This window comes from Athene cunicularia, assembly GCF_003259725.1.
Source record: "Athene cunicularia isolate RWA chromosome 3 unlocalized genomic scaffold, athCun1 chr3_part1, whole genome shotgun sequence".
In the NCBI taxonomy this organism is placed as follows: domain Eukaryota; kingdom Metazoa; phylum Chordata; class Aves; order Strigiformes; family Strigidae; genus Athene; species Athene cunicularia.
This window is the reverse complement of record NW_020799097.1, coordinates 84,381,466-84,403,466: the sequence shown is the minus strand read 5'-3', so window position 1 is coordinate 84,403,466 and position 22,001 is coordinate 84,381,466. Positions and strand designations below refer to the sequence as shown.

Genomic DNA, 22,001 nt, shown 5'->3' with positions numbered 1-22,001 from the left:
GGGGCAGAAATGAAAAGAGATAGCAAGAGATTTTAGCCACTTCTTTTTCCAAACCAAGATTTAGGGGAACCAAAACTTTGCCACCTTCATGACCTTCTGAAAATTGAACAGTCTTATTCACTAGTAAGACAAATCTAGTACCTGTGATCAGAGAGCTTTCACAGAAAATAAACTAGTCTTCTGAGGAAAATAAATCAAAGTTCCTCAACTCTATCAAACTGCACCAGATATAATAAATAATGTAACATGAATGGTGACATGGATTTTTTTTGTTTTGTTTTGTTTTAAGAAAAAGATAGTGTTTAAGTTGAACAAGTCCAACACAGAGTAAGTCTTCACTGCCCCAGTGTTATTTTGTCTTCTTCTGAAGTCCAGCATGGCACCCTCTATCTGTTCACCTGCTACTACTACTATAAGCTTCAGTGGAGAAACAGAAAACATCTCTGCCACTATTACTTGTGTGAATTTTGCAGACTAGCCAATATAACCAGATCTTCTGTTACTATTGCCTAGTAATGCCATCAGATCTCTAGAACCAAGTGTTAACTTATTTCTGGGTGAAATGAACAATAACAATTTACAATAAACTCCTTAGGCAGGCAGGAACCTTCAATCTCAGTGCCTAGATACACTACAGAGCATGTCAAAAATATTTTTAAATCAAAATTTAGACTCAAAACCACACTTCTGAATGTTATTCAGGACAGAAAACTATTGCAAAAAGGTCTGAAGTACTGCTTTTTCGATCTTCTTACAAAGTTATAGATAAAACACTTCTTTTAAAATCTTACCTGTACCTGCTGAACATCTTCTATGCATTGTTTCTCTGTTTCTGGGACAGTAGATTTCAACTCTGTATTTGAAAAGAAGATACAGATTTTTAAATTCTATATTAAAAAAATCATTGATCTTTTGAATACACATTAAGAATTTAATGAAAAAAAGGGTAAAGTTAAAAAGTAAACAATGTTAACTGTTCCACTTTACAAATTATCCATCTAAAATTAAGAGGTTATATGCATAAAGTCAGCCTGATGTCAATTTTCAATGTGTTATGACTCAACATCAAATGCTATTATCTTAAACTTGAAAGAAGTCCAATATTTATTGTCAGATTTCTAAGAAAAAAATAATTACTTGTGGCTTTATTATATGCACTCCACACAGAGTGAAGGGAAGGTTCTCATGATGGTGTTTCCCATCCAATCTCATTAAGAAGTATGTATGTTCTTAAGGTCCACAGATCGTATCTCTTCACAAAAGGCCAAAAGAACCAGTGAGCAGAATGACAACTGTTGACAGCTATGTTGTCTTTTTCATATCCTCCACTGGCCTTCCTCTGCTCTACCACCAAAATTTGAAATCTCCATGATGAGATAGTGATACAGATCTAGGCTCACATTTCAAAAGCATGCTTGAATACAATTGGCCTTACTACTGCAAATACATTTTGAGAAATCTCAATTTCATCCTAGGTTTATTATTCACTGCCAACCTCTCAGCCTTGCAAAGGAATGGTTTGGGACAGCAGATTTATTGAGAGTGTACAGTCAGAGCTTCGCCAAACTGGGGATATTCAAACTGAGGATATAAAACTAATTTTTCACCTTTGTACTGAGTTCCACACCCTCTCTTTTGGGCAAAGAACCAGCATTGATATGACTTTTGGAATTTTTACCATGTTATTTACAGTGAAAAATTTAGCAGCAGTACTTCATGATAGTTATATTTTCTTCAATTATTTTCTGCTTTGGAATAACTAATGAGAATCCTAATACATATCTAAGCACTCCTTCACTTAATTACTGTCTTTAAATAGAGAAAAAAATAATTTGTCCCAGAATGATGGTTTTAAACGAAACTGCAGATCTCCAGCTATCACTGTGACAATGAAAAATGAAATAGCAGTGGGACTACAAATATTTATCTGCATATTTTACCTGGAAAAAGAGCATCAAAACATAAGACACCCACCCAGCTAGATTTCTTTTCTTATTTTAAAACCTGGAAAACAATTATTCTATCTGAAAACATTATTCTTTGTGATTCCTGTTTTCATAAAAAAATATTTCAATTTAAGCCAAAAGAAATTATATTAAAAAACTTGATTGTGTTAATGTTTATTTCTGAGACACACATGTACTGTACATTCCTGCATTGTTTCAACAGTGCTGCATTTTGATTGGCTGCTGGATAAAATAAATAACAGATTTTGTGCTGGAAATGACACAAGCGTGTAACAACCCAAAACACATTCAGGACCCTCAAGTCTTACATTAAGTCATTGCAGACAATAACAAAGACTTCATTTTAATTTATTTATGGAAGAGAGAGAGTCTTGTAGTTAAAGCACAAATCTTGAAATAAAAGGTCTGGTTTCCATTCTGACCTTTCTACAGATGACTTCTCTGACCTTAAAGAACTCCTCTTTACCTCAGTTTCCTTACCTGATAGGAGATATCTAGAAAAAAAAGAGAAAAAAAAAAAAAACACAAACCACACCCAACCCATCACCTAAACCATGCAAAGATCTCTAATCAGCTTAATAGCTATTGATGATGATGCCTCTTTAACTGGTCATAGCCTAATTTTGTACACAGGACAAGAATAGAAATATTTTTCTTATACCTGCCCAGAGAACATGTGCATCTCACATCCTTCTTATATCTTTTAAGGGTACCACTATACAGCAGGCAAATCTGTTGACCATTTGCAGGGAGAGCGAAGTAGTTGTGGTCTAGAACCTCTGGATTCATAATTCCTAGACATTTGGCCTCCTCACAGCTTTCTGACAATCCCAGCTGTTGGGGAGGTGAGACATACAAGAGGGAAGTTTCATTGCCAGTGGCAGTTACACTGCAACACTACTCCTTGAAAAGTAACAGTCCTCAACTTTTTTTTTACTTTTTTGTTTACTAAACCAGCATTTCAAGACTTATCTGACATAACTGTTCCCAGTCATAGAAAGCTGGATGAGGATAGGCTGTCATTAACAGAAAATAACTCATCATCTCTCACTTTGACAAACTTTAGTATAGATAAATCATGCATTGCGGCTGACTTTCAGGTAAATGCATTTACTGAAGAAAATTCAGGATGCTACTAATGAATTAGACACTCCTCATTGCAGCCAAAAGAACCCCACCAAAATCAGTGAATGATTATTTTCTGGTAAAAGCTATTAATGTATCTTCCAAAGGAAGGGAAGAGTATTAACATTTTAAAACTAAGGAATTGTGAGAGACTTGTTTTAGAAATTATCTGGAATAAAACATTTTTGGATAACCCTACCTCAATTGATTTGCAAAACCAGGAAAACTTCACTAGTATTCAAGCATTATTGGTCTCCCTAGGGTCTGTTTACATGATTTTAGACCTCTGCATGGTTGGGAGAAACTTCAAAATGAATTGATCCTTGACCACACCAGGTTTTTTTCTTTGCTAATATTCTAGCACTAGACAAGACATGTACACACACAATTTAGCAATTAATGTTTCCTGTTATGTAAATTGGCACAAACAATTACTCCAAAATTCTTAAAGAAAATAGGAACGGGCTGGTCCTACATATTTGTCAATATTTAACAATTTGACAGAATTGTCTAGCTTATTTTTACTTCATACAGGTTTTGTTCTAAAAAGGGTTCTAAGCACAAGAAGAGTTCAGGGCGATACAAGCAGTTAATTTTAAAGTTAGTTTGTCAAAATTCACCAAATTCAATATACTTGCAGCAGACTAACAGGGTTTTACCTTTATCAAGCAAAACTGAAAAACCAAAACCAAACCCCACCATTAAAAAAAAAAAAAAAAGTTAAGGAAAGAAAAAAGAACAAAGTGGCATACAACAAATTAAACCTCCCCTTTAATGCAAAATAAACTCCCTCCCATTTTTCATAAAACAAAGCAAATAAATGTCTGGACAAACCTAGCTTTGTTAGAGAGACTAGCTTCAATTTCAGGGTGTAAACCCACACAGAGATTTAGTGTGTTGGGACTGTTTCATTTTTCAGAAGTTGTATAATCTTTGAATCTCTGCCCAGGTGGTTAGGACAGTCACGTGGGAAACAGGATGACTGGGTTCTATTACCTGAATACTTGCCTCTTCCTATATGTTAAGTGGAATAGCATCATCAGTAAAGCATTAAAATAATTGAATTTCAAATTCCTTGTTGTGTTTAGATTCAGGCAATGCGCTGGTCTGTGAGAATGGTAGAGTGAAATACTATGAGAAGTGACAGAAACAAATTTTGGGTATTCAGATGGAAAATTAGTGGCACATTCATTGATTTTATTGGTCATATTGACTCATTTTGTCCAAAAATTTTTCTGAATCCAGAACTGAAAAATGCTTTTGACATAAGTATCTGCTGACTTGAACCCAAATCCGTATTAGGTATTTCCAAACCTCAGCTTTTTACTAAATAGCCAACCTAAAAAAAACCCAAATCCCAAATCTCAAAACAAACTGAAAAATATCCCAACCAATCTGACAATAAACAACAGAAAAAGGCCTGACCACTAATAGCCCTTTCCTCACACCCAACAATGCTCCACATGGCATGGCGCCCACAGCAAAGCTATTTAATAGATACTATATTAAACAGATGAGTAACTGTTAATTTAGGAACAGATTACCTAAGATCTTGCAGAATTTCCTCTTGCTTTACTTAAAAACTTAAATGTCCTCATGCTAATACGTGTAAGTAACATAAAGAGTCTACATATAAAAATATCCTACTACATTTCTATCTGGATGAATAATTTTGACTAAAATGGATGATTTTGTTTATAAACTATTATCTCTAATGTTAATATTCTGTTTAATCTATACAGCAGTTATTATACATAATGCAAAATGCAGCTACTCTAAACACAGTAATTTAAACCCTTTAAAAAATGCTTACCCCCTCCACCTTTCAAAAAGATGCACATATATAAAATAATTTAGTTACAAATCTTGGGAAAGGTGTTCATCCTTCAGGCTTCACATGAAACATCACTTACCTGCAGGTTCTTTCACATGGCAAGCATGCAAACAATCAAACAAAAATTACTTATCTACCTGAATTTTATTCAGAACAGTTATAATTATTCCCTTTCTCTCGATGCCCTACACTGCAAAGTCACACACACACACACACAAAATCAAAATTTCAATAATATTTTTGTCAGCACCTCAATTAAATTTTGAGAACTATTTATGTTCCATTTAGAAATAGTTAATAACAGACAATTTTTCATTTTACTTCTAATTGTATTTTCTTAATATTATTGCAGGTTTTTTAGAGGGCAGTGACTGAGATAAGGAACAGCAAGTACTGTACACATTATATCCATGTAATAGGTATAATATTAAATAGAACAACATAAATGGAAACAAACAATATATACAAGGAATACATTTAAAAAAATATTAGTATTATCCACCTAGTATAAATACTTTTCCAAATTAGTAAAAATAGTAAAAATCTTTACTTTTCAAAATATTTAATGTAATCAATGTTCTTGTAGAATTTATAGAAAAAAAACCCTTTTAAACTTACACCAGCCTCTGCCAGACTAAAACTTCAACATAAAACAAGCAGAGAAACACAGCCTGTCCGCTTGGAGTACATGGCAATGAATTCTACTACCACATATGACAGCACTTTCATTGAATACAGCATAAAATAGTAGACCATTAATCAAAAACTGGACTTAGCCCAATAATCCAGTACTGCAGCCTTCCACACTCTCAATTGCATCAGTGAGATGGATGCAGAAATGTTTCCCCGACCTCTAATAGAGCTGCTTTGGTAAAAGCCACAGAATAAACAGAGTAATATAACAGTATTGCATTTTTGTTGGCATTACTTATTTTGCTTGTGAACACTGGAATAAGTGATACCAGCAAAAGTGAAGTGTTGCCATGATAAATGATGTCCATGCAAGGAATAATTTGCTCATGTTCCAGAGAACGTGGTAGAGTCCCAAAGAGAAGCAAATCTGAAACTAACTCCACCCAAAGCCTACAATACAAAGAAATCTGTTGAAATAACGACTCAAAAAAAAAAAAAAAAAAAAAAAAAAAAGGAGTGGTAGGAAATGGAAAATTTTAGAATACCCAGTGGCTCTCCATGGATGTCATGGGGATGAATGCAGCCTAAAAGTGTTGAGAGCCATTGAACACTAACTAATGCAAAGCTAAGCCTCCAAGAAACTGTGGTATTTGCCCATCAACACTACTAACAGAAAACAGGTTTAAAATTCTCATCTAAATTTCTTTGTCAGCTACAAGAGGCTTTGTTTTGTTTTGTTTTAATTCTCAGCTTAAACAAAGCTTTTAATGAGTATGCAGAAGATTTCAGAAATTTGACTGGTAACCTCACACATTTTAAGATAAACTGACTTTGTAAACAAGATCTCAATTTATTTTTGAGATACACTTTTCCTACCTCTCTGTCATCAGGGGACTGCTGAATCCACAAAGGAATACCTTACACCACTCTAAAAACTTTCAGTATACCATCACTGGACTTTTGAAGTTTTCCATATTTTTAAGAAGAGAAAAATACCCATATTTCACGGTTCTGAAGGTATGTAAACTGGAAAAAAACAAAGGTCATAACACCTGGTAAAATCCATTAGTCAGAAGATGCCAGGTGCACATCTTTGTTGTTAACAAAAAGCATGCATCTTTGCTGAATATTTTTTATTAGATTCATACTAGCTAACATTCTTTCTGATGCTAATCCAAGATCTTCAAAACCAGGTATTTGTTAGAAGTTAAGATATTAAGTTTATATCTTGGATTCTAAAAGACATCAGCTCCTCCCATGATATACATATATCTTGCCTGTGTCCAAGAACTATACCTTTGTCGGTAATTTTGAGTCTTTGTTCTTCATCTGGAGGTTTGGGTGGGGGCCACACAGATGGAATTCTCCTTGGAAAGCTTCCTTCAATGTAATCTGATGAATGTGTGGGTTGGCTAACTGCAGCAAAAAAAAAAAAAAAAAAAAAGAGAGAGGTTCATATAGAAGACAAGCTCAAAACATCAAAGTTTTTGTTTCCAACATAAATAGCTCAATATCCACCCCTACATCAAGGCAGACTTGTTTTTATGCTCTTCATCTCCTGACAAAGATTTAACATAAATCTATATTAAAAGAATTTAATGTTTTGGGTTTGGAATTATCACTGTTAACAATAGAAAATCTAATCTTTTTAGTTATCTACAGCACAACAATATGCTAGAATACAGTTCAGAACTTTTTTCAACATGAGAAACTCTTTGCCAGTTCTGTCCTTAGAAAGGTAATAGGTTCTGTCCATGACTACTTCTTCACATACGGCTAGTTTATAGGTAACAGAAAAGTGTTTCAGTCCACGCTCTATGTATTCTTTTTACACCAAATGTACAAGCAAGGAAAATAAGCAGGACTATTTCTGCATAAATTGATATATTTATTATTTGCAAACCTGTTTTTGTCATTTACCTCTCTGTATTCGTATAAAGGCAACTAAAAAGGTATGTTTGCTTTTAGAATAAAGTTTTAAAAAACCCAACCCTCAGCTGAAAGTATTCTCATTCCTCTAGGCTCAAACCAGATTATATCCTTATTACTCAATAGCTTTGAGTTTGATTCATTTATTAAAATAGGAGACATTCACACTGTCTGATGATAACTAGGACATTCAAGCCAACAGAAAGATTTTAGCTTATCAAAATTCAAGTTACTCTTATGACTCCCAGTATGCATCAACATGCACACGTTGTGATTAAATCTTTATAATACTGTAAACTCTATAGAGATCAATCATAGCAACTGCATGAGTATCCTAGTAAGTGATCTGGAAATATCAAAACATTGTAGTGCAAAATTGGAAAAAAGTAGTCAAGAAAAAGCAAGAAAATACAGTCACATCACACAGTAATATCTTCTTACCAAGATCATGTTCATTACACCTCATTCACATTATTGCCCAAGTAAAACACTGGTAATATTTATTTGTCCTACTGCAAGTTTCGTTTTTAGAATAAAACTTTTTTTTCTTTTTTATAATTTACACAGATAGTAAACATTGAAGAGACAGGCATGGGGAGGAACAAAAAAATTTAACTTTTTTTTTTTGATAATCATTATTCCATGTGACTAAGCTTCTACTTGCCTAAAAATAAGTTGTCACAAGATTGATAATATTTGATTGAGAGCAACTTAGAACAGAAAAATGCTGGTTATAAAATAAAAAGTTTTGTTTACACAGGGTGCCTCAGTCAGGGTCAAAGGAAGCTCATTAGACCTTTCCAGCACGAAAAGCATGGCAAAAATCCAGCCACATATGCAGACCTTAGATAAAGGTAAAAATAAATGGATGAAATGCTTAATACAAAATCACGTCAGTTCTTTTCTTTACATAGTCCTGAACTCTATGTTCCTTGAAAAGCCTGCAGTTTTTCCATTACTATGTTACTGCATTTGAAGATCCAAACAGACTTGATTAATGCACTACTTTTCAGTAACTTAGTACTTTCCCTTTCTCTAATTCCAGCTTTTTAGAGGATATGCATTTTTGAGTTTCTGCCTAAATTTCAGTTCTGTGGGACTAAAAGGGAGAGGAACAATCATACCTGTACATACTGTGTAAAGAAAAGGAAATGGTGCTGCATTTTGCTATTTGTCTTGTTTCTGCACCATCTAAATCTCAAAAACACAGAGAAAAATAGAACTCAAAAGAGTCATCAATGAAAATGAGAACAAATTTTTTTTCCCCACTTTACTACCTTACACAGTCCAGGGAACACAAGGAAGAACAAGCTCTACAGAGGGTTAGCTGATCCACTTTCAACAGGATTAGAGGTAGGGTTATAGGTCAATAAAACAGAAGAAGACAGGCTGTAGATAATATTGACATAGAATGAATGAGGTAGACAGACAGTCAAACTGTTACTGGACATGATATTTCACCATGCCAGTTCCTGAAAGATATATTACAATCATTTAATAACAAATTTTCAGAGTGTGATAACTCTATATGAATTTAAAATTATTAAAAAAAAATATCACAGTATGCCTCAGAATTATTGCACAGATGGGATACATTATGAGGGTAATAAAATATGAAGTACCTATGTTCTTGCTGATAGAATTTACAGCATATAAACTGTGGACAATTAAAAATTAAGACATCACAGAACTCCATACTTGACTTCTAAGCCAGCATGGGAGCTTTGTTTGTGAGTATAAATGACAATATTTTTTGTTTACGTTGGCTTTTGTTTTGAGATTTTTTTCATTCACTATTCAACGTAGAGCAGGATGATGAAATAGACTCATCATCTATTAGAAATTCACAGAGATAAATGTAAACTACCTTGAAAAGACTTGCACTACAATTAAAATGTATCCACCTTCAATATATAAACAAGGTATTTACAGCTACATTCACATAACTTGAAAATTTATAAACATAATTCAAAGTCAAACACTTAAAAGGGAAAAGATTAAGCCCATCTCCACTTCTGTGCCTTTCAAAAGAGATTAATCATTTGACTGTTCTAATTCCTGCTCAATGAAGATACTGTCCAAAATCTAATCCTTTTTACCTTTTGTCTTTAGCTCCTTGTTAAATACACTAACCCATCATATTTCTCTTTTTCCAAATCTGTTAATGCCATAAATCTGCATGATTATTAGAACATTCTGAGGAAAGATATATGCAGCCAATTCTATGATGTTGAAGTACTATTCAAGCAGGAGAAACAAAATAATAAAAATTTAAAAATCCAGATATGCTTTTATCATTAGAAATTGTAATACAAGCATCCAGAAGCCTGGATTTCCACATCTAGCTTTTACTCCTTCAAACTTTTCATTTCAGAGGCAATTTTTACTAGATATCATTGTAAGTACAGCTAGTGAATACCCTTACCGTGATCAAGCTTTGAATACATCTGGAATTTCCACTTCATTTTTCTCAGATTCCACTATTTAGTGTTTAAAGTACTTCTTTTAGGAAAAAAATAAAATAAAATAAAATCTATCCTTCTAATTAATAATCCCAGTCTTATTTATTTGGACTCATTTCTGGTCTGACATTGAAAGCTTAAAGCTGTCTGATCCAGTGCACTAAACATGACGTTAAGAAGAGTTCTCATTCCCACACATCCTTACACAGCACTTTCCACTGGTTCTTAAAACTGCAGAGCATTCGCACATGGGCGAGGCAAACTGCCTGCAGGATCTGATGGTACCTAATCAATAGACATTTTACCACTTATAGATGCTAGCATTTAGAATGGAGTCACAGAGTCAGGTCTGTAGTTTAACTCACTGTTCTCCCAGACAGCTCTCAGTAGGCACAAAGAATGACTTCTTGTAATAAATTTTCATTCTCAGGTACCACAGTGTTACATTACAGGTACATAATATATTAAATATTAATTGTGTTCCTTCACTTCTTGAGCTAAAGATATGGTTTTCTGCTAATCTTTAAAGATGGAAGCTAGTGCTGTGAGCTACTCAAAGTAAGGGCCTCTAGCAAATGACTCATAGAAAGAGGCTTGGATGCAGAACTAGGGCCATAAGCTAGACCCACAGTAAACATCTGAACGGATACTGATGAACCTTGATCTTTCAGAAAAGGGGTCACATGTTTCACACAGAGACACCAGGTTTGTTCCCCAGGCCACAGACTGAATTAGAGATCAGTATATTCCCCGACTAGCAATATAATGTACAATCTTGGATCTATGCTTTTGGCAGCTGTACTGCTCCTGAGGATATGTAAGTAATACAACCTTCTGTTCAATGCCACTTCAGTTTTTAATCGACTGTTTATCTGCTTCCAGTTCAAAGGACAAAGCCATTGTGAGAAATGCTTAAAAGAGATACAAGAGGTGGAGCTGAAATAACAGTAAATATATACACATCTGTCCAAACGGGTTGCAAAAGCATGAATTAGCAATGTGAGAATCAAGAAGAAAAAAAAAATCTGACCAGAAATGTTCAGCAGTACAGAAGCACGCTGCTGTCAGGAGTAGTCTCTGCTCTTCAGATCAGCACAGCAGTAGTTGGGGGAAGTGCGTTAGCAGTACCTCTAAACTTCCTTTCACTAGAGTGAATTGGTACTAACTTCACTGATGGCTCCAGTATTAAGCCATGATGGAATCAGGCCCTATCTTTCAGAGAAATTATTTTCAAATAGTAAGCTTGAACAATTTTTCACTAGAACCCCAAACATTCGAAGTTATCTTGAAGAGTGGTGTACAAAAGGGTTGCATGTCCACAGACAGGTATAAATGGGACAGGAATAAACACAGAGTGGTAGGTACAAGAAGATTCCTACTCATCAGATCAGTCTGGATGTGGACAGCTTTCCAATGAGAACAGCTGGAGGAGTGGGGAGAGGAAAAATTATAAAGGCATTTAAGGTAGAATTAGATAAACTCATAGAGGAATTATATTTTCTGGTATTTGGGATAAGCAGGGGCAAGACGCTATAACTTAGAAGGTGTTTTCCAGGCTAAGAGCTCTAAAGAGCTTGTTCTACATTTGTATATAACTGTTTGTCATTTAGACTGTTTCAAGTGCATGGAAGGAATTTTCTTTTTCCATTCAGGGATTTTAATCTTTCTAATATACTAAGTATACAATCTCTAAAATGAATGAAAGCAAATTGCACGTTCCCACTGCAAACAGTTAACTGGACAAGCAAGGTTTTAGTTCAAGAAATTAGAGCCGAACTACCTCAAAATGCTCTTATCAGCAGGAGACTGCTTTATTTTAAGCAGCTTTTAAAATGAATAAATCAATACTATCAAGAATGGGGAAAGTGCTTTACTTTTTGAGAAGTTCAGTAACAAAACTGTCTGACCACTGACAGAACCAGAACAGCGCTTACACATGGCTCTCAGCTTGTTTTGGCTGTATGAGTGAGCACAAATGCCTTCCAAGGTTGAAAACCAGCAAGTCAGTCATAATACTGTAATATATGGCTGAAGTAGCACTTTATCCTCATGAACTAAATTTGATGCATGAAATTTTACTTTAGTGATTTTTTTTCTTTTCAGAAAACTGTTGTGCCTCAACAATTAATTTTAAAATGCTGCAAATGTCAAAAAACATGAAACATTTCTTTCCCATGAAATGACTCCAACATGCTCAACAAAAGAGAACAAACTTACTTGATCCCATCAAACTTTGCTCAGGATTCGACATCATATCCTGGGGATACAAGAGGCCAACAGAGCCAACAGCCCTGTGGTGAGGGCCTCATGGAGGAAGGAAATCAGGAGAATAAATTTCAGATTTCCACATCTATTCTCATTCTGTCCCAGAGCTATTGTCTTGGTCTTCCTGTTCCCCAATAACTTCTACATTTAACATAGGTGGCTGAACTAGTGAATTTACAACAGACTTTCCTTGGAAGAGAGAACAGTGGCTAGCCTTGTATGAAACAGAAGAACCTCAAGATCTAGCCTCTTTACCCATCCAACCTGAACTCTCACTTGGAAGACCACATCCCAAGACCACCAGGTTATGAGCTGTTACTTAGACCACTATCTTTCTCTGACTTGTCTCTCCAAGTCTGTTCTCTCTCCAGAAATTCTATGCTGAGGCAAGAATCTTCTTCATCAAGAGTTGTTTTCAGTTACACTGACACAGTTCTGCAGTAAGTTTAGATTCTGACAAATCTGAATTTTCCAAATAAATACGTTTCATTAGAAAATTCCTTCAACATCTATTCCATTCAAAAAGGTGATTGTTACTACTGCAAAAAAACTTCCTCTTCAAAACACAGACATGCAACATACACAAATTCACAATTTCACTGTATTCTCAATTCCAGGCTAGAAAAAACACATTATGTTATGACTATCATTCTTAAGAAAGTGAACTAATATACAGAAGGTCATAAAATATAAAGAACTTTTGAGGTGACACAGTGACAACCACCTTCACTCTGTGTACGATTCTGAAAATTTTAAACCGGTAGTGTAAACTTAACATCCAGTGTGTGCCTCTTGAAGCAGTTCTTCAGAACAGCAAGTAGGTGAGCAATATTCTCTGCAAAAAGCAGCACGAAAACTTACCAACATCCTACATATAAAATACCCCAGTTTAAAACATATACAGTAGCATCACCACAAGTAAGCGGAAAGAAGAAAGAAAAAGGAAAAAGAGAAGGCTAGAATAATACAGGGACAGATGTAACAACTATAAAATAAATACCCAATTAAAATTAAGAAAAGAAAGGATGGAAATGGCATTACAGGAATACTTCAGCCCAGTGATCATCCAACTGTTTCTATTTTACTACTCTCAGGAATATTCAGAGTTGCTCACCACAAAAGACAAAGTGTCACAAAGAGTGATTGGGCAATGGAAAAGGAAGAGACATGGGGGATTTGATTTAGCCAAGCTCAACTACCATGGTAACCTACATGACAAACAAAGATTAAGACAGCAGATCAGCAATCTTTCTCTGCTCTATTCCACAATTTTCACCTGTTAACGTTTAAAGTCTTATTTGCTACTGACCCCCACAATACTGCTGTGACAAATTTCATGAGACTACATTGAGTCTCACACATTTTATTCCTGAGCATTGAAAATATGCTTGAAAAAATGCTGCACTGTTGCCAGCTTTGTGCTGCAGTTTGGAAAAGAAGTTCTCTTAGCTGAAGTCAATTCTTGGGAAAGTCGCTCTTTGGAAACTGATCGCGGGTATTTTGGCTCTCTGACTTCTGAAAAAGGAGTCTGTCTGCAATCTGTTTAACTGCTAATTTTCAGACTGACTTAAACAGTACAAATAAGTTAAAATTAAGTAAAGTCTTCATGTAACTAACTCCTCTTCCATCTGACCTGCAAAGTCCCACCATCTGCTACTACTCAGCAGAAAGAAAACAGTGTCTTTATTTCCTTAAAAAGCATTTGCATCACTACAGGTGGCCAAGTGATAATAGGAAACCAGCCATTTTTTTAGTGTTTCCAATTTAAGATGTCTCTCTGCTTTGTTGTGGAAGCATTATTTCAGAAATGGATGACAACCTAGTCAGGCATCATAACTACAAATCACTCAAGGGGCAGTCGCTATCTTAAACTGTCAAACATGCCCAGTATTAAATTATATCATAACACAGTAAAGAAAGACACCCTGCAGAAGATGTCCATTTAGCTCTTTCATTAGAGAATATGTTGAAATAATTTATAAATCAAGAAGGCATTAACAGCAGTACTCACAGTAACAACATTCAGTAAAAGCACTGAAAAAGACGTAAAGAGAGCTAGCCCAATCCAAATGACACCAGAAATGAAGAAAGATGGAAGCTTAAGGGGGCATTTCAGAAGATACTGTTTGTTAGAGCCACATGAAAAAAGTAGTTGTCAGACCATCCAGTGTGCAATAGAAATTAAGATCCCCAAGCAAGGAATATAGTATGGATACAAAGATATACTCAGTTTTCTTCTCAAAAACACTTACGAAATGATAATAGAAAGGCTCTATCACAAAATCATTGAAGTGTTCACTGCGAATTTAAGGGTTTTAAACCAAGTGTTCAAAAACAACACACAAAACTACTTGGAAAGCTTGTCAGAAAAAAAAAAAAAAAGCAGAAATGTGCTATGAATGAAAAAGAATGCCCTTAGTTTAAGATTGCACAATGTGAACTGAAAATCTGGAATGGGAAGTCATAATTAGGGACTAGGCATCCACAACATGCAGTAATTGCAACTACTGGATCAAATGCAAATAACAAGTACAGTCAATATTTTTTAATAGCACAATGAGGCTACATAAAACGGCCTTGCATTGAAAGGAAAATGCCAACTTTTTATTAGTGTATGAACAGTTTAAATTTTAATGCAAATGTGTATAATTTATTTACATTACTGTCAACTCTCCAAAGATACCCATCTTCTAGCTTCTGTGATACATCATTAATGGAGGACCTAAGCAGGAGTTGAGATCTCTACTTATTGAAAATTGTGATCCTCCAACAGGTGGCTGCAAAACTTGCCTGTGGTTACATTCTTGCCAAAGATGCACTGTTTAGCCAGCTCAGCCTTGTGTTTATGTTACTCTAATAGGATAATATAATGAGGTAATATGCTAAAAACTTGACTACGCCTGCACTGCAGAAATACAATTATTTAATAACATGACACAGTCATTTGGGACTGACAGTTTTTCACAAAGCATTAATTTATTACCTATCATTCTGTCAGAGAATATTTTAATTTGAAACTTTAGAAGCCTTCCTGAACAAGTCATAACTGTTAAAAAAAATGAAAAATTTAAAAGACAAGCAAACAGTCATTCAAAAGGCAAGTGATTTTTTGGAGAACATTCTTTGATTCGGCTTTTGCTAATCTATCTTTCTGTAAATTGAGTATTTACTTTTTTTTTTTTTAAATTTATTTTTATAAACTTTTCTTTTATAAAATACTAACAGAAGAATGAAAAGGCTCTAAAGATAACCTGACAGTAAGAAGTCATGACATCCATAAGGCAATAATTAGCAGCTTCTCCAGGAGACAGGAAACTAGCAAAAAGGACATCATATTTCTAGACAGTGAATCTACCATTTAACATTTACTTACTCTTTAAGATACTCTTTACATTCTAAGAAGAGTAGGTAGCAAAAGCTATAGCAAAATATTCCACTGCTTCTCAATAGCAAACGTCTCAAAATTTCCAACCCTGTCTACTTCTGTTGTTTTTTTTTTTTTTTTTTTTTTTTCCCCCTCCAGATTCTAGGTATTTGCCACAATCTGTTTTGAAAGAAATAATTGAACAAATGGGCCAAGACAGAACATGAAAGTTTTCTCTAAGTTTTTTAAACAGTTTTGAAAGTTTCTATCTTTTGGACTATAACCTGAAATTTGTCAAAAGGGTCAGAGATGCTTCAGGAATATGCCATTTCCAATCATCATTAAAATCTATCCAAAATCTGATGAATTCACATGCCTCAAAACTAGACACCATCCTCAGCACAGATAACAGCTACTTCTCTAAAGATTTATGCTTTCATTGGGTATATGTTGGTTCTTCACATTTGTCATATACTAACAAAGGAGTAAGCATCATGTCCACAAAGCATAAACTACACCAGAAATATAAGTACCAATAATTTAAACCGGCTTCCAGAAACCATTAGTAGAAACTAAGAACTGTGAAACTCGTCTTTACTTGTAATGTATTGCCTATTGCAATCAGACAGTGTGGAAGAGAAAGAAATAGGATCCAATGAGAAAATGAAAGAGATTGTGTACAATTATTTAATGGGGTGAGGCACTGAAGTCTGAAATATCTCAGAAGAAAGAAGAAAACAGATCTGTCATGTGTTACTGAGAAAACAGACAGAAGATTTGGATACACAGTTGTAAGACAGGGAGAACTAGAGGTGACCACCGAGCATGAGTAACAAAGATGATGAGAATATAATCAGAGCGTGCAATTGCAAACATTTCAAGACAGCAGAGAGTTCAGCATTAGCTATGTTAAATTAAATTCACTGGAGGACATCCAGAAAAGGAGATCAGAGTGAGGGAATAGGACTTTTGAATAAATGTGTTTATATTCATCTCGAGCAATAAGCAATAGATCATAGAGTGAACAGAACTTACTGAATTATTTTCATAAACTGTAACCTAACATCTTCAGAAAACAAAGTCTATAGGACCACACTTAAGATAAAGAAGAATCATGGATTTTACTCAACGTCAAAATAATTAGTAAGTTAAATCTCAGAAATACATGGGATTAATCACAAAAGGAGAAAAGGAGGATTCAAGGAAGGATTTCAGTGGAAAGAGTTGGCAATTCTGTAAAAAAAAAACATGCTGAAGGAATGACCTAAGAGACTTTATGAGAACCAGACTAAGATAAAAATCAAACCAGCCAAATGAGTAACACTAACAAACAAGCAAGCACCAGAGCTGGAAGAGGCAGGGAGGAAGGACAATGAGGTGGCAGACAAACCTGGCTGGGACCCGGACAGAGTTATAGGAGCTTTGTTGATGGCAGTTTCAGCTGAGTGAAAAGGACACCAGCCAAAGTGGAGGCAACCCAGGACTGAACTGGAGGCACATCTGATAAACTCAGAGATGAAGGAGGAATATGGGACTGGCTGTGCTCCCAGATTTTGCAGTAAGGTCAAAGATGATGAATCTCCTAATTCTAGATGAGTGAAATTTAAGTGTTACTTAGGGCTAGTCTAATTCCTCTGTGTTTGAAATCAATGGTTAGATCAACATTAAAATCCTGTTCTAATGAATTAAAAAAAAGCGCCCACATCTAAATAAGAAAAAAAAAAGCATAGTACAGGTATGGAGAGAGATGCTAGAGGGAACATGAGTCACAGATCTTACATGTCCTTTTTTAAGTAATATACAGAATCATCATAATTTTTTCACACTAATTGTTAATTGTTTCATTTCCTTAAATAGCTATTAACATTTATTTTCTTTAAGATATTTTATTTACTTAGCAGCAAAATCAACTAGGAGAATCCCAGTTTTGAAGTTTTCAGTCACTAGAATTTATACTGCAAGTCCTACACATTTTCACCTTTGTAGAGCATGTAATGAATAAACAGGTAGATGTTCCTGTACTGTGGTCACCAAGGCTGAAGCAGAAGCATATTCCCAAATGAAATAGCAGCAGCTCTCACCTTTGTGCCATGTGAAATTTAATTTTTGAGATCCTAGTGTTCAAGATAAGTGTACACTTCTTTGAGGTAGGATGCACTACTACTTACATACACAGGGTTTTACACCACTATTTTACAGAAGCATGATCTATCCAGGGGAATGATACAAAAAACCAGTAACATAGCATTTGTGACTTTACTGATAGTTGAATTCAAAATAAAATCACTGCTAAGCCAGCAACATCTTAAATTACTGACTTTAACACAGTGTTCACATGGCACTAAACTAGGCTATTTTTTCTCTTCAGAAAGTCCATCCTCTTGGAGACAGCCAATGAAAGAGAACTAGAATAGTTCTCTTACTTGAACAAAGCATGGTATACCACTTAACTAAAGAGCCTCCTCTTCTTCTGTCTAAACTTTTAATTTGATAAAATCTTTTTACAAGTGAGGAGAAACTTTTTTTAAAAAAAATACCGTATTCAATACTCTAAAGAAGATATTAGCTTCAGTATATGGTAAAACTAGGAGAATTGAAAACAGTGTCAGACTGTTTTAAACAACCTGAAAAATAAGAAACGTGATTTTTTCCAATAACTTTATTGAATATATTTAACCATAAACATTTTCAGATGGTTGGTGATTTTAAGTTGCCTGAATAACCTCAGTTTTATAGTCACACTCCTCAATTAATTTCAAAGAACAGTTTGAAAAGGTTTTAAACTTTTTTTTTTTTTTTTTAAATAATCAACATTGAATATTGTAGAGATACCATGGAATGATTTTTTTAAATAAGCTATGTTATCTAGGAAAGCTTGCTTGTTTTAAGAATTCATTGAACAAATTTATTCTACCCATTTTCCCTTTACCAGTTGTGTTAAATTATTCTTCAGGAAAGATGAGGAGGAGTTAAAGAGTTAAAAAGACTTCTCTCATATCTATGCCAGTCACTTTTTGAGTATGTCTAACCAAGCTTCAGCTTAATGTGTAGAATAAGGATGACCTTAACTATACCAGTAAGGTATTAAGTGGATTAGTTAATATTTGTACATTATTTTTGAAGTTAATTAGTGAAGAGAAAAACCTGATTATCTTCAGTCACATAAACCAGTACAAAGAGGTGTCAAAGATAAAGTGTAATGACAAGGATCATAAAAATAAATTCACTGTAAAACTACACCACCACGGTTTTGTAATGGTATGTATACACCAGCAGTAAGAGCACTCAGACCAGACAGCCCAAAGGCACAGATATCACTGTAGCTGGAATAGCAGCAAATTTGCACTGATCCCTGCACTATTTTATATCAAAAGTCTTGTCGGAGTGGAAGGTGGGGCAGGGGGGGAATTTTCTAATATAGACATCCCATCTGGATTCTGTAAAGTTTTCTGACTTGCTGGTTTTGTTTTTTTTTTCTTTAAGTTATACTTTTGGTGAAGCATCTATTGAATTGAAATGTTTGTAGTCCTATAGAGTGCTTTGATTCAAAGAAAAAGACTTAATGAAAACAACAGATAACACTATAGCAGACTAAGATATGAGTTAAACAGAAAACAAGTTATGGGAAAAGCTTTTAAAAACTTATGCTTACCTGATTACAAAAGTGTACACACCTGAGCTCAGAAAAATAGCTGGTCATTCTCATAAGGGCAATTTTCATTAAAATGACTAACAAAATTCTCTCAGGATGAATGAGCCATTGATAAATCATGTCCCACTTGTCATAACAGACAAAAGCTAATATTTTTCAGTACTTACGTCAAACGTGGGTGTGCTTTGCTGGGCGCTCTGATTACATGGCTCTCTGAAGCAGTCAGTGAATGGAAGCAAAAGACCCATTGCAATAATGCGAGAACACAGTTTTTCTGCTTCTTCTTGTGGTGCATTTTCCTGCTGGCTGAAGAGCTTTTCCAGCAGAGTTCGTCCTGCCAAGGTGATGACACGGATCAATAAGCATTTGTAACTATCTACAGGACACAAAGATTAAGGCATTACAATGTGTATTGAAAATCTCAACTACTAGAAGTAAAAATAGGAAATAAGAATAAATGAGAAAAGTAACTGATAATAAGTTTTGAATATGAAATATTTCCATAGAATAATTTGAACTCGTGTAGCCTGATTAATTAGGTTAGTCAAAAAAATACATATTGTGTTGCCTGCACTGCAGAGTAGGACCAACAACCATGAGATGCTATTGCAGTATCAATTTCCTATTTATTTATATTATACAATTGTCCTGATGGGAAAACCATTACCAAGAAATTAAGTAATTTTTTCCAAGGGTGTCACACAAAGTTATAATGGATTCAAGTCTCCTAACTCTTGGAATAAGCCTTTGTTCTTTGAATCATAAAATGATCATACTCTTTAAAGAATTGTGCTCTATTTATTTGGAGAAACTCTCAATAAAAGAACAACAACAACAAAAAACCCACCCTGATAACTATTCTGTTTAAAATTGTGTTTAATACAGCTCCAGAGCATCAGAGTGCTCCAAACTAAAAATCATACAAATCCACAAGCAGCAATTCAGAGAAATAAAACTTCTGAAGAGGGAGGAGAGACATTCCTATTATAGGGCCACATTTCATGATCAAAGTGTTTTCAGTTTTATCTCACCAGAGCATATGTTATAAAGCATATTACAGAAGACAATGCTAGAGATTTGAAAAACCATTATATGCTTTGTGCAGTTAGCCAGAAAGAGACTACAAAAATTAGTTATATACATAGGCTGCAGTAAAATCTACATTGTAAGAATATTAAATTGCCTGATTAAGCTCTAAAATGTCATTAGATGCCAAAATTCAGATTTACAGGATCTACTTAAAGAGATGAAATAGATCTACTGGAAGAGAAAAGGCAGATGGAGTAATAAAGTTAATTTCACGTTTTAGCATGAACTAGACGTGAATAAAGTTTGTACATAAATCAGTTTCTGTAGTATGTTTTTTCCACCCACCCACTGGAAGCCAAAGGTATTTTCCAGAAAAAATATACTGCATTAAGGAAGCATTTTAATGCCATTTAAAGTAGTTATAACAATTATTATAACAATACTGGTTTTAAAATACAAATGCAAGATTTCTGTTTGAATGTTTATTTTATTAAAAATGTGAAATTTCCCAGGCTTTCTGAACATACTAAAAAGATTCTTCTTTTAAACATCTGGATACAATTTAAAAAGGATATGGTAAGTGATGTTTAGCTCAAAGTTTATGTATTATTTTAACTTCATGTTAAAATGTTAGACGTTATTTCTAAAATTTTCCTCTCCACATCTAATGATCTGATAATTCTGAATTATTAGGCAAAATTTTCTAGCCTTTTATTAGACACAATACAGTACATTCAAGGGGATAAACTTGTAAGATACACAGATTTTGTTACGTTTAATAATTAGTTTGCCTCTGTTCCTTGGTTTCACCACCGATAAAATGATGTTAACATAATTGCTTATTCAACATATTCCACTAAGATACAGTTCAGTGTTAAATCTTCAAAGTCATCGATTAATTTAAAGACAGGTGTTCTTACGGTTGATATCCACTGTGATTTTTAACAACAATTTACCCACAGTTGCATCAATGTACAGCAATACCTTACATCAAGAAAGGCAGTAGGATGAAACCATGGAAGCAAAGTGCAAATAGCACACTATCTGCTGACAGATGTTTTTGTGATTTGTTTATTAATTATTCTTTGGGGTTATAATTGCCAAAGCTTAGCAATGCTGTAAAAGACCATTAAAAAAAAAAAAAAAAAAGCCCTAGTTACTGCCCTTTTACTGCAATAAATGGCTTTTCTTCGAAATAAATACTGAGGTTAAGCCATATAAGAAAGTTTTAGACAAAAAGTAAGAGTACAAGACTGGCATCACACTGGCACCAGAGCACCAACAGGTATTGTTTCTGGAGCAAAGCACATCATATTACTGTAATATAACTTTGTATTGCTAGGTTCAACAACTTAGTTAAACAGTTAAACAGGAGACTGCAATTGATGAGGATGAGTGGGGAAGTCAATGCTTTACACTTATCTAAAGTGCACAGAAGGGAAAATAATATTAAAAAATTACATCAGAGAAAGAGCACTCTGCACACACATGAAATAAGACTGTGCAAGAGAACTAAAAATTTCTTCATGCTATAATAACTATTCAGATCTTATCCATGACCTTTGAATGTCAGACTTGATATATTTTATTATTTTATCTGGATGTTTCAACATTTAAATAATCTTGACACGTTTAGAGAATATTCTCCTCCATACACAGAAGCAGAATAGCCCATTCCCTCCCCCTCCCCCCCTTTTGCTTTAACCTAATTAACAGGAATAGTATCCATAAATGACAAAAC

General features: G+C 34.4%; 1 protein-coding gene across 1 annotated transcript in view; it reads right to left on the bottom strand.

Annotated features, from left to right (window-relative positions):
• The window catches only part of FMN2 (formin 2), a 177,710-nt gene that overhangs the window by 121,710 nt on the left and 33,999 nt on the right, over nt 1–22,001 (bottom strand). Inside the window, exons 3-7 of the mRNA XM_026845620.1 lie at nt 19,399–19,565; nt 19,337–19,357; nt 6,856–6,982; nt 5,006–5,014; nt 792–853 (exon numbers count right to left, since the gene is read on the bottom strand). Of these exons, the coding sequence (XP_026701421.1) occupies nt 792–853; nt 5,006–5,014; nt 6,856–6,982; nt 19,337–19,357; nt 19,399–19,565 (386 nt within the window). The remainder of the gene's footprint in view (nt 1–791; nt 854–5,005; nt 5,015–6,855; nt 6,983–19,336; nt 19,358–19,398; nt 19,566–22,001) is intronic.